General features: G+C 47.6%; 1 protein-coding gene across 2 annotated transcripts in view; it reads right to left on the minus strand.

Moving 5' to 3' along the window:
• Positions 1-1,520: 1,520 nt before the first annotated feature.
• Positions 1,521-13,083, minus strand: part of TRAF3IP1 (TRAF3 interacting protein 1) — a 28,556-nt gene continuing 16,993 nt past the window's right edge. For both annotated transcript variants that reach the window (XM_064433419.1, XM_064433420.1), the window contains 3 exons: positions 12,984-13,060; positions 2,315-2,538; positions 1,521-1,931 (listed from right to left, as the gene is read on the minus strand). In XM_064433419.1, the coding sequence (XP_064289489.1) occupies positions 1,766-1,931; positions 2,315-2,538; positions 12,984-13,060 (467 nt within the window). In that variant the 3' untranslated portion in view covers positions 1,521-1,765. The remainder of the gene's footprint in view (positions 1,932-2,314; positions 2,539-12,983; positions 13,061-13,083) is intronic.

The following is a 13,083-nucleotide window of genomic DNA, read 5'->3' on the forward strand; positions in this document are numbered from 1 at the left end:
GTGTTTGAAGTGATATTTGGTCAGCAAGCGCAAGAAAATGGGCACGTGAGGATGCAAAGATTCATCCCTGAATTTTCCTCTTCCAGGCCTCTGAGCCCGACCTCCCCACCCCGAGAAGGGACAGGCACTTCTGACACAAGGACAGATGGACACAAGGGGCATGTCACCAGGCAAAGGCCACCCAGAGCCCACCAGGAGGGACATGATGCGGGGAGGCCGAAGGGAACTTCATGGGGCAGCTGAGGGAAAGGAAAAACCATGGTTGAAATCCTGCATAAGCCAGAAATCCCTCCACGTCTCTGGAGAACACCTGCTGCTGCTCCCACTGCTTTCCTGCCTATCCCAGGCTCCAGCTGGATTTTATGGATGCAGAGGCCATAGGAGGGGACCATGGGGTCACAAAGGTTGGGGGATAAGTGACAAATACCCTATAGGGGTGGCTTAGAGCAGTGGGAAGCTCACGGGACGAGCAATCCCAGCAAACCCCGTACTGTACCATCCGAGTGTTTGAAGGGAAAAGTGACACACAGGCTTTCACCAGCGGTTCTGGGGGTGTTCCTGGACATCCTGAACCCCTTTTCCTTCATGCAATGAGACCCAGGATGCAGCTGAGGTATTGGAAAAGAGCCATGCAAACACAAAGAGCTCAGTGTCGCAGGCAGTTGTTGCAAGAGATCAAAAAATTTCTCCTCTTCCTTCCCAAGTCCCCAAATGCTTCTCCACCCCCTCCAAAACCCCACAGAGCAAAGCCTCCCACCCTTCCAAATGTCTGTATTTAACACCCTAAAATTCACATTATAATGATGATCATTTGGTAGGTTTTTAGGTCCAGACACCAGTTAAAGAAACCACGAAGGGAAAAAAAACCCAAACAACCCGAACAAACATAGATACACCAGTCAAAGAAGGAAAAACAAGGCCACTAACACTTCATCCACGGCCCAAACAACATCATAAAAACCTTGGCAACAGCCTTGCAGGGGACTAAAGCCTCTGCACCCAGCACAGAGTCACACAGTTGTGTCTGCACTGATACTCTTTGCAGATTTAGGAATCACTGACGCTGGACTCTCATGGGCAGAACATTCCAGGGGTCATTAGGAAAATCCAGACATCTGCAGTTCACTAAAGAAAAATCAGTGGAATTATTCCCGTAGAAAAAGCTACAAGGACGTGCATTGGGGAGGAAACAGGTACTTAAATTAATCCTTTCCAAATGAACATATGCAATAAAAATGGAATTAACACCTGTGCAGATAAAACACTTCAGCTCCCTTACGTGGTGATGCTTGAATTGCATTTTCACTTGGTCCTAATCAGATTCCTGATAGCTCTGAACAGGATTCAGGAACCTTCTGACCTGCAGGAGTTTGGAACATTTAAGGGGGAAAAAGAATTCTTTAATACCCACTTACCAGGACAGTGTGTTCAGAGGGAATTTCAGGGGAGATAAGGAGAGGACAGGAGATGTGGCCAGGGAGGCAAAGGGGGCTCTGGAAGTGAGAAACAGCAGCTCACAGTTAAACAAATAAAGTTCTTTTAATAGCTCTGCAACTTTAGCATTCAAGTGAATATCATTTTATCCTGCATAATATCAACATCTAAAAGTCAATGCAAATAACAGAGTTTTTCATAACATTTTCAGGGTTTTGGTCCCTAAACATTCTATATCTGAGCAAGGCATATCTGCTATTTGGGTTCTGGTTTTTTGGTAGCAATGTCAGTCAGTGAGTCCCAAGGCTCTTTAATTTCTTTTCCCTCTTCTTCACCTTCTTGAAGACACGTTTATGCTCAGAATCATCCTCTGGATTTTTTCGTCATTCCTTAAATTATTTGCTTTTGCAGCACAGATCTTGTCTTGCTGGTCTTTCATCAGCTGCTCCAGTTCAGCCAGCTCAGCCTTCAGTGGTTCCAGAGTGCTGTCTGTGATGCTGGAAGAGACACAGGGAACGTGATGTTGTTGGAAACTTTCAAACTGCTTCAGGTTATTTGATCCTCCAAGAAAATACATTTCAATACCTGAAAGGCTACAAAGCATTCCATGGAATCACAGAATTCGGGTTGGAAGGGACCTTAAAGCCCACCCAGTCCCAGCCCCTGCCATGGGCAGGGACACCTTCCACTATCCCAGGGTGCTCCGATGGATTCATCGTGTTCTGGTGTGAGACAAGGCCAAAGAAGCTGTTTCACCAGCTGTCCTTCACACCAGAAAAACTGCCATGCTCTGGGTCCAATATTTACATTGTTTGTGAGTTTTAAGGGTCCCTAAAATCTGTCCCCAGAGACAAGCCCAGCTGCCCCTGGCCACGCTCACCTCTGCTCCCTCCGCAAAGCCTCCGCGTGCTCCCTGTTCTCCTGGCGCCACATCAGCAGCTCGTTCCTCATGGCATCCATGTCCTCCTGGATGTAATCCACCATCCTGCCCAGCCTGAAGACGTGCTGGCACACAGTCTGAATGGAGCCCTGGAACTTCTCGATTTCTTTGGCTACCAGGTCTCTCTCCCTCTTCCTGGATGCTTCTGAGACAATTGGCTTCTCCTAAGAGAAGGGACAAACAGGGAAGTATGAGAATTAGGGAAAACTTGCTGTAAGCTGAATGAAGGATGTTTGGAGACTGAAACAGGGAAGGAGCTGGAGAAGTGTTCATGACAGTTTGAAATGGAAGAGAAGAATCGTGGAATCACAGAATAGTGTGGGTTGGGAGGGATCTTAGAGCTCATTCCATCCCATCCCCTGCTCCTGTCTAAGCTGAGACCCCTTGTGTGAGGACAAGAGGCTTGACTCCATTTTCATCAGAAGGCTGATTTATTATGTTATATATTATATTAAAATACTACATTAAAACTATACTAAAAGAACAGAGAGAGAAGAAGGATCAGAAGGCTACAAAGACAAGAAGAGAAGAGAAGAGAAGAGAAGAGAAGAGAAGAGAAGAGAAGAGAAGAGAAGAGAAGAGAAGAGAAGAGAAGAGAATGCATAACAAAATCCTGTGCCTGCTCACAGCCTCGGCAGAGATGGCTGTGATTGGTCACTAATTGAAAACAATCCACATGAACCAATGGAAGATGCACCTGTGGCATTCCACAGCAGCAGACAGTTATTGTTTACATTCCTTTCCTGAGGCTCTCAGCTCCTCAGGACAGGAAAAATCCTAGCAGAGGATTTTTCACTAAAATATCATGGCTACATCCTGCCATGGACAGGGACACCTTTGATTATTCCAGGTTGCTCCAAGCCCTGTTCCAGCCTAGAACACTTTCAGGGATGGGGCAGCCACACCTTTCTGGACAAGCTTTGAAAGCAGCATCAAGTTCTGTGGCTGTGTAGGAGCTGCAGGGCACAGCCTCCTCTGAGTTCTCTGCATCAGCCCCTTCAAAATGCTTCTCTCCCTCCACTGCCCGTATCTGGATCTCCAGCTCCTAGTGCGGCTCCTAACAACAGCACTTCAGAGCTGTAACAGCCGTGCTTACTCCCTGCCTTGCACTCCTGGTCACTGTAAAACCATACAGGCTGCAGGTGTGGCCTCCATAAACCCCACTACTCCAAAGGAATTTGGGCTTGTGCTACTTCCCTCATGTGCAGCCAGCAGTCTCTGTGGTGCAGCTCCTGAGGCCTCTCAGCTCGCTGCAAGTCAAATTCAGTTTGCTCCAATGGCAAAGCCAGCAGGAGCAAAAGGATGCTGTAAAAAGAGCAGAGTGATGCCACGCTGCTAATACACTGGAATAATCTTATTCCAGCAAAGCCATTAAGGCAAAGCCCGCTGGGATTTTCTCCCCCACGAAGAAAAAACAACCTCGTTTTTCTTTCCTCGTTCTTTTCCAACACTCCTGCAGGTCAAATTCCCAAACCCAGACACACAGAGCTTGAAGTAGAGTTTATTTGAAGTAATTCTGTTCGTTTATTATATGCCAAAAAACTAGAAAGGCCTTTCCCTGCCACCCCAACCAGAGGGCGAGCTGATTCCTAAGCACAATTCCTGCTGAACACAGAGTGGGACAGGGAACCTGTCCCCTCCTGCCCTCCTCCCAAGTGCCTGGCCTCCTTTGCGAGCTGGGGCTGTTTGCTCAGCTGGCTTTGGAGGCTGCAGGGCATCCTGCCAAGCACACTTCAGCAGCCCTGGGCTGGCTGGAGGGCTGGGGACACAGAGAGACGTGTGTGAGGAAAACGCCCTGCTGAAGGTGCGAAGGCTGAGCCCCGTTGGGGCTGCTGCCCGCGCTCTGCCACACACGTGGTGCAGGAAATGCTGCATTTCTGACTGCACTGGGGCTTGCTCTTTGCCTGGTTCCAGCAGGAGCTGCGCTGAGGTGACAAATGCTGCGGCAGCTGAGCCCCGTGCTGCCCAAGTCACCTCAGGAGAGCTGGCTGAGCTGTTTAAACAACACAGCACTGAGTTCCCTCCTGTTCAGGCCGTGCCTTCTTTGCAGCAGCAGGTGTTCATTACACCACGCCAGCCACAGGATTCAGGGCTTTTCTGGAGCCATCCATGCCTCTGCTGTCCTTTAGGATAGAAGGGTTGTGATCTCACAGCGTTTCAAGAGCTTCTCTCTCTGTCCTGACTCTTTTTGTACTCCTTTTCCTGCTCTGTGCTCCACCCACAGCACTGCATTTTCCACATGGGGCTGGCAAGTGAACTATGCACCTCCAGTCCATCAGCAGAGTTGTATGAGGTCCAGCAGCTTCCCAGGAAGATCTCCCATTCCCTTGTTTTTCCTCTGCTAAGTGCTCCAAACCCTCACCACTCTCCTCCCCGCCATCCATTATCTGAAGGCTCCGCCAAGAAATAAGGAATTTATTTCACATCCAGCTCTCTCAGAAGGGAGAAGGCTCAGCCAGTCCATTATCTGAGGTTGGTGTGTGAAAACCTGCTTCATTTCTATTTTCCAAATGCCAAGTTCTGGAATGTTTCCCAAGGCATTCTGCTGGAAAAGCTGGCAGTCCATGGTTTGGCTAAGTGCACTCTTCAAGGGATAAAAACTGGCTGATGGCCTGGCCCAGAGAGGGATGGGGAATGGGACCATGGGTCACCAGTGGGGTTCCCCAGGGCTCAGTACTGGGCCCAGCTCTGTTTAGTATTTTTGTCTCTATTAAGGATCTGGATGAGGGGATGGAAGCTGCAGACACAGAATTGGTGGATGTGGATCTGCTGGAGGGCAGGAAGGCTCTGCAGAGGGATCCATGGGCTGAGGGTCTGCAAGGCCAAGGGCCAGGTCCAACCCTGTGGGACACTGCAGGCTCAGGGAGGAGCAGCTGGGAAGCTGGAAAAGGCTCTGGCAGTGCTGGTGATAGGGCTGAACACGAGGCCAATGGCTCCCAGGCTGTGCCAGCCGTGGTGTGACACAGCCCAGGGCAGGGACTGTCCCTGCTGAGGCCCCTCCAGGGCCATGTCCAGCCCTGGGCCCTCTGGCCAGAGGGACACGGAAGGGGCTGGAGCCCCAGGAGGGGCTGAGGGAGCTGGGAAGGGGCTCAGCCTGGAGCAAAGGAGGCTCAGGGGGGCCCTTGTGGCTCAGCACAACTCCTGCCAGGAGGGGACAGCTGGGGGGGTCGGGCTGTGCTCCAGGGAACAGGGACAGGAGGAGAGGGAACGGCCTCAGGCTGGGCCAGGGGAGGCTCAGGGTGGACATCAGCAGGAATTTCTCCATGGAAAGCGTGCTCAGGCCTTGGCAGGGGCTGCCCAGGGCAGTCAGGGGTCCCCATCCCAGGAGGTGTCCAAGGAACACTTGGATGTGGCACTGGGTGCCCTGTGCTGGGGACAAGGTGGGCATCAGGCACAGGTTGGATTCAAAGGTCTTGGAGATCTTTTCCAACCCAAATGATTCTGTGATTCTGTTTCTCATCCTTATAATGCTGGCATGACTTCTCTGATACCAAGACAGACCAAACAGCCTATACTTCCCTCCACAGGGATCAAAATAAAAAATGAAATAGAAAATAAAATCCCACAATTCAGTAAAGAAGCAAGCCAGAACTGGATGCTTTAGATACAGAATATATCCACAAAGAGATCTACACAGGTCTGTAAACACAGGTCCAACTCACAATTTGAAATATTCCAGGCTAAAATACACAGCTGCTTGAAAAGCTCAAGTGAAACAACAAAAAAATTGGAGTATTTTTCATTAATCAGTCCCTTAAAGTGCATTAGTAAATACTGAAAATTAATTGTAGTGTCCCTGTAACTCCAGCACGTTCCTTGTGCAGTGGAATACTTCAAAAGTGAGATTAAAAGGAGAAAATATCCAAAGTCAGTCATGGAATTACAGGATTGTCATGGTTGGAGAAGACCTTGAGGATCATCAAAGCCAACTGGCACTGCAAGAACTGAAACATAACACCACTAAAAAATCTATTAAATACTCTTTGAAATAAAAATCTAGTAAATACTATTCATACAGGTTCATCAATAGGCTTGTTTAAAAATCAAAAGAAAATTAAAATTACTGTCTTTGAAACACATATGATACTGAAGTAGTGTAAGAACTCCCAAGTTTCAAGAAAAATTTCCTCCCAAGAAAGGTTTCCCAACCACAAAGCACAGCAGCTCAACCCGTGAAAATCACCATCCTTTCTTTGTCTCATTAATACTGTGCTAATGATCCCAGAATCCCAGAGTGATTTGGGTGGGAAGGAACCTCAAAAGCCCATCCAGTTCCAAGCCACACCATGGGCAGGGACACCTTCCACTATTATCCCAGGCTGTTCCAGGCCCATCCAAGCTGGCCTGGGCCATCCAGGGACGGGACAGCCACGATTCCACGTCCTGCAGCTCAAGGCTCCGAATTATCACTGTGACGCTCCCAAGCTTTGCCAACTCACACTGACTGTAAATACTTAAGGGAAGAGAAATCCATGAGAGCCTGTTCCCAGCTCCACAGTTGCAGCTATGGGTTAAAATCTCTGGAATGATGGCAGATGGTTTCCCCCAGCCGGCGACGTGGGCGGTACGAGCCCCGAGTGCCACCTTTGCACAAACGCATAATGGGAGATTTTCAGCTGGGAGGAAAACGCCAGAATCTGAATTGTTCCAGGCTTTTTCATCAGACCCTACACCTCAAGCAACTCCCCTTTCCCAACAGCCCCAGAACCAATAAATTATCCCTGTGGAAAAGGCTGGATCACTTCTGTAGGCCCAACACGTTTCCTTTCCTTCGTGTTTTTCATAAGGCACCAAGACAAATGTTTGCTTTGGATTCCTGGAAAAAAGGCTGCTTTTCCCATTACCTCCATGTAAGCAGAACACAACCTGGACTCGGGTGCAGCCACCTGAGAAATCTGAAAGCAGGAATTTTCCTTTTTAATCAAGAAGGTGGAAATTATCAACAAGGCTCCAAAAGCCACCAGAATTTCAAGAAACAGCATTTGCTTACTTTTATACACCTTCAAAGCCCTTTCTTTTTTTTAATTAACAGGCTTTTAAATATCAATCAAATTAGTGCAAGCATCCATCAAGCATTTCAATAGTTTCTACAGCCCCTTTTAACACTATTATTACGTCCCACTAGGAAAACAGACCCAAGTAATCACATTTTATTGAGCTCTACCATTTCCCCCCACCTCTTTCTACAGGACAGGGCAGAAACTTCATTTTGTACAAGTAACTGGGATACATCCATTGCAAAACCAACAAGGTGGGGTGCTTTTTTATTGTATAAAATATATTTTTTTGATCATAAAGGGTGTTTTCTTTTCCTGGTTTTACAGAGTCTGTGTTTTAAGTAGATTGTAACTATCCACCAGGGATCCCCATAAGAAACTCTTTCACAGAAGCAGGGGGGAAACAGTAAATGTTAAAGCATTTCACATGAACAGGATGCTTTTTCTGCTGATGCCAGGTATGGGGTTCAGGCACAGGCCAAGGAGCTGGAGACACAATGTTCTTTATCACTGCACTTCCCAGAGTCAGTCTGACCTGCTCCTGAGCTGGAAGGCTCCACAAGAAAGTAAAAGAATGGCTCTTTCAAGAGAGCTTTTTCAATCTTTTTTTTTTTTTTTCTGGAGGGTGGTGGTTTTCCACATTAACTGAAGTTCATACTGGATCCTTCCAAAAAGAGCTGGACTTTTCACCTGTCCACAAACACCCACTCCAGCCCACACACCCACCCTGCTTTCCTGGGGAGAAGTCAGTTTCCAAAATCTCTTGTATTTGGGGCAGTATTCAGCACACAAAGCAAAATTATAGAACCATGGAATGGTCTGACTTGGAAGGGACCTCAAAGCCCATCCCACTCCAACCCCCTGCCATGGCAGGGACACCTTTCACTGTCCCAGGCTGCTCCAAGCCCCAGTGTCCAACCTGGCCTTGGGCACTGCCAGGGATCCAGGGGCAGCCACAGCTGCTCTGGGCACCCTGTGCCAGCCCTGCCCACCCTCCCAGGGAACAATTCCTTCCCAATATCCCATCCAGCCGTGCTCTCTGGCAGTGGAAGCCATTCCCTGTGTCCTGCCCCTCCATCCCTTGTCCCCAGTCCCTCTCCAGCTCTCCTGGAGCCCCTTTAGGCCCTGGAAGGGGCTCTGAGGTGTCCCTGGAGCCTTCTCCTCTCCAGGTGAGCACCCCCAGCTCTCCCAGCCTGGCTCCAGCCCTGTGAATCCTGAGCCAGAGGAGACAAGCCAGGAGATGATTCCAGCTGAAATTAGTGACAGCAGAGCACATCAGCTCACCCAGGATGCCACACCAGTGCCAGTTCTGCCCAGCCTTCCCTTTCTCCTCACACTCCCTGTCCAGAACCTCCTCCTGCTCAAAGAGCAGCCTTCCCTGGTGAAAAAGCACTTGGAATAAACCTGCTGCTTGTACTAAACAATTTCCCTTCCCCCAGGCCGTGCCCCAGCACCTTGAAAGACGTGACAGGCCCTGTGCTGTGTCCTTTACACACTGCACCTCTCCTGGGGGCAACCACAGCTGCCTCACCACTTGTACACACCCTTTGTGTCCACAGATCCATCTGCTGTCTCACTTGGATTTATAGTGCACCCAGGACAGGAACTGGGGCACAAAGGAGCCCTGACACCAGGATTATCCCCAGAGTGGCCAGAGCCCTGTTCCTGTGTTCACAGCTTGCAGCATGACTGCTTGGGGGGCACATTTCTGTTCCCTACAGCAGGAAGCAGTGTAAGGACCCTGGAGCACACATCCCTCCATCTGAGCTCCTGTGCTGCTCAGCTGCTGGGTTAAAAACCCTGTTCTGGAGGAACTGTGTGCTTGCACCAGACATTTCCCACTGAACTAGCATCACATCACCATCAAGAGAGATGTGGAAACCCTTCCATGGGTAACTCCTCCTCCATCCCCCTGTCAGCATTCCTGAGGACACCCCAAGCTGGCAGGACGCTGTGGTGGGAACGATGAGCCTCCCCCAAACACCAAACTGCTGGCATTTCTGACTGCAGCTGCTGAACACAGCACATTCACTGGAGGGCACACCCAGATGTGCAGCTGATGGGTTAATGTAAAAATCAGTGACCTGCAGCTCTTCAAACAAACAGAATCAGCACTGATTACATCTGTCCTGAGCTCTGAAGTGCATAATGTACCACACTGGTAATTCAAGTTAATATTGCCCAGGTGCTGAGCTATTCAACACCACTTGTTCCTCCCAGAAGCCTCCAAGCTGCTGCTTTTCTGAAGCCCTTTTGGTAGTGTGAAGATGGGAATTCTGTTATCCCACTTGCCTCAGCTATTTAATAACCTGCCTACGTTTTTCCACACATCAAATAAATGAAGTGGAATACAAAATGGAACATCTGTTTCTTTCTCTGGTTGACATTAGAGGCTTAGACTCTAAACAAATACATTTAGGAAGTTTTTTTAGGAATTTGTTAGGCTGAACACAGCTAATCAAGGCAGCAAAAATCTTGTGTATTTTCAGAATGACCCCTTTGTTTGACCTCAAAATTGTGTATATTATTTTAAGTTTCTGCACATGCAAAACCTAGATGATGAAAGTCCTAGTTTTCTTTCCTTCTCCCCAGTTCTCCTTTATTAAAACTCCTTAAAAAGCAAATGCATGTTTGGGAAACACAGCACAGAAAGGGTTTTGGAGGAATGTTTTTAACATAAATAAATGTTCCCCAGGCATCAGCAGCTGGAAGGTGTGAAACATCCCTGAGAGGGCACCAGTATTACATTTGGATTAAGCATTAATCCACCAACTTCACCTCATTTCTGGTTGATTAATCCCCAATAAATCAGGTGGATCCATTGATCATTTTTTTACTAAATACTGGAGTTAATAATGTATTAACCAAAAGTTCCAGCACTCAGACTGCTATTTTTTTTCCCTCTTCATTTTCCCAACTGGCAGAAGATCAAGGCTTTGAAGACTAATGAACAGAAGTGGGAAAATACTTCATTTCTTTTGGATGTATTGAATAGTTTAATAAAATGAGGGAAAATTAACATTCTAGTGGCAGATAGAGGGAAGATGGAATTTCCCAAAGCAAGTTTTCTTTCAAGTATTCCCTGGATTTTTGGATATAGCAGTACCCTTAATTTTACTCTGTGATGCACAGCACAGTTTGGAATATAGTTGCATCCTGATGCAGAGGATACTTCTGGAGAGTTTGATGGAAAACAAATTAAATAGACAGAGAGGCATTCCCAGAGGCAAGGCCACGTTGGAAATTTGGGGTTTTTTTTAACTTTCACTGTCACAACAACTCCATTCTCTAGAATTATTTCCCAGGATTCAACTGCACCTCTAGCTCTTGTTTTCCGAACTGTCAAGTGCCTGTCATGCACTCCAAGCATTTTTTATCATCTTTTCCATTCAACTCTGATGTCAGGAAAACTACACTTCTCTCTGGATACAATTTCAGGAAAACCACACTTATCTGTGGATCACAATTTCAGGAGAACCACACCCCTCTCTGGATCACAATTTCAGAACTAGATTCCTTTCTGGATCACAATTTCAGGAAAATGACATTCCTTTCTGGATCAGGATTTCAGGAAAATCCCACTTCCCTCTGGATCACAATTTCAGAACTAGACTAGATGGATCCCAGCCCTTTCCACACCATAATCTGAAGAGCAGGAGCAGCACAGGAACCTCCTGCAGCAGCAAGCAGCTGCTTGGCCAGGCCATCCCATGGTATTCCAGGAGCTGGGGCAGGTTTCCATGTGATGGACTAGGAAGTCAGCAGGCTTTTTTCCAGAATTAGTTCTCTATTCTCAGCACTGCTAACGCAGAGCAGGGCTTCAAAAGTGCAACAAAAGCCAAACAAGTGCTGAATGAATGTTTCAGGGGCTGAAAACCAGCAATGGGACTCAATGGTGATTGTAGAGGGTCATAATTGGCCATTTAAAAATATTTAAGGGGTTAAAAAGGGACTGTTTTAGTCTGTTACTCTCAGTCAGGGAAAAAGCCCAACCAGAAAATACAGCGCAGACACCAGAGGAAGCTTCCTGAGCTTGAAATCCATGTGATTGTGTAAATCCTCCCCCATTATTCTGTTCCATGGCCAGTGCTGGACAGGACACAGGGTGAGGGCAGCCCAGGGTGAGGGAGTGCTGAGAGACAGCACTGATGAATTCCTAACGCTGTTCCCAAACTGAGCTGGGAACTGATGATCCAACAGCACCATCTAGTTATAAACCCGGGAACAGGGACAGCTGCATGGCTCGGGCTCAAGTGCCAGCTCAGGAATGAGCTTTGGAGCTGCTGCAGAAACTCCAGAATCAACCTGGAACCCTTCTTTGTCTCCAAACAGTTCTCTAAAGGCAGAATTTCACCAAGCAGGCCAACGTTCCCATTGGATAATCTCATGCCAAGCAGCCACAGACACCACAAGAAGCACATTTATAACAAATGGATGCAATTCAGCAAGCTGGGTAAAGCTAAAACCACTCCTAACAGACTGTGGGCAGCAATCTAAAGATGTTTTCCTCTTTTTAGAAGGATTCAATTTCTTCAGCTCTAGAATTATCCCAGATGAATTTGGGCTGGAAGGGACCTTAAAGTCCATTCAGTTCCATCCCCTGCCATGGCAGGGACGCCTCCCACTATCCCAGGGAACTCCAAGCCCCAGTGTCCAGCCTGGCCCTGGACACTTCCAGGGATCTGGGGCAGCCACAGCTGCTCTGGGCACCCTGTGCCAGGGCCTGCCCACCCTGAGAGGGAACAATTCCTAATTCCCAATATCCCACCTAACCCTACCTGGGCTCATCAACCACAGCCCTTGCAATACATGAAAGGAATTTTCTTCCAGGCCTGGACCTCGGCGAATCCCAAACTCCAGAAAGGAGAATACTCCCCCAGGAGTCACATTTGCCATCCAAACTTTCTCAATGTGCTGGAAAAAAAAGGAAAGCCAGAATAGGCAGACAGGAGTCTGCTTCAAGAGTCTTCAGGAGTCACCACTGATTTCACAGAGCTCTGTGAACAGCTGGTCTCAAACTCTACAGATCATTCCTGAAAAGCATACACATAGGAAAACCCTACAGTGCTGAATCAGATTAAAATATAAGTCATTGGAAGATGCAGGAGCTCATGGAATGCATTCACCACCCCAAAACACCATGTACTTGTCTAATTTTATGAGACTTTTATCACTGCAGTGCTTCAGTGCCTCTCCCCAGCACACCAAAATGGATTTAGAAACTTTCTATGGGATCAGAAGAGCCCACCTCAGTGTTCTGCCTTTGCTGCCTCTCATACCAGGAGTTCTGCAAGGCACACAAAGCCAGAGCTCTCTGTTGCAACAGGAAGACACTCAAATATGGGGGATCAAGCTTTTGCTTCTGGTTTGTCACTGCTAGATCCTTCCCACACACTTTCAAAGTGATCAAAACAACAAAAAATCCCTACAAAACTCAGCAAAAACAAAACCTACCTTCCCCTTCTCAACTGTGGAAAAAATCACATAAGTGAGACAAGACATGACAGAGAAGAGCTTGATCACAGATAGAATAAATCACATTTAAAGCAAAGAAAAAGGTCACAATTGCAATATCTCATCTCCCAGTTCTTTGAAGGCCATTGCCACCTCACCCTGTCTGTGGTCTGTGATGATTTCTGTGATGCCTCATAATCCTTCTTTGTTTCTAGGATTCTTTTCACCAGCCCACCTGTTGAAAAACCAGGATTTTTC

The sequence above is a fragment of the Passer domesticus genome, chromosome 10 (genome assembly GCF_036417665.1).
Source record: "Passer domesticus isolate bPasDom1 chromosome 10, bPasDom1.hap1, whole genome shotgun sequence".
Lineage (NCBI taxonomy): Eukaryota > Metazoa > Chordata > Aves > Passeriformes > Passeridae > Passer > Passer domesticus.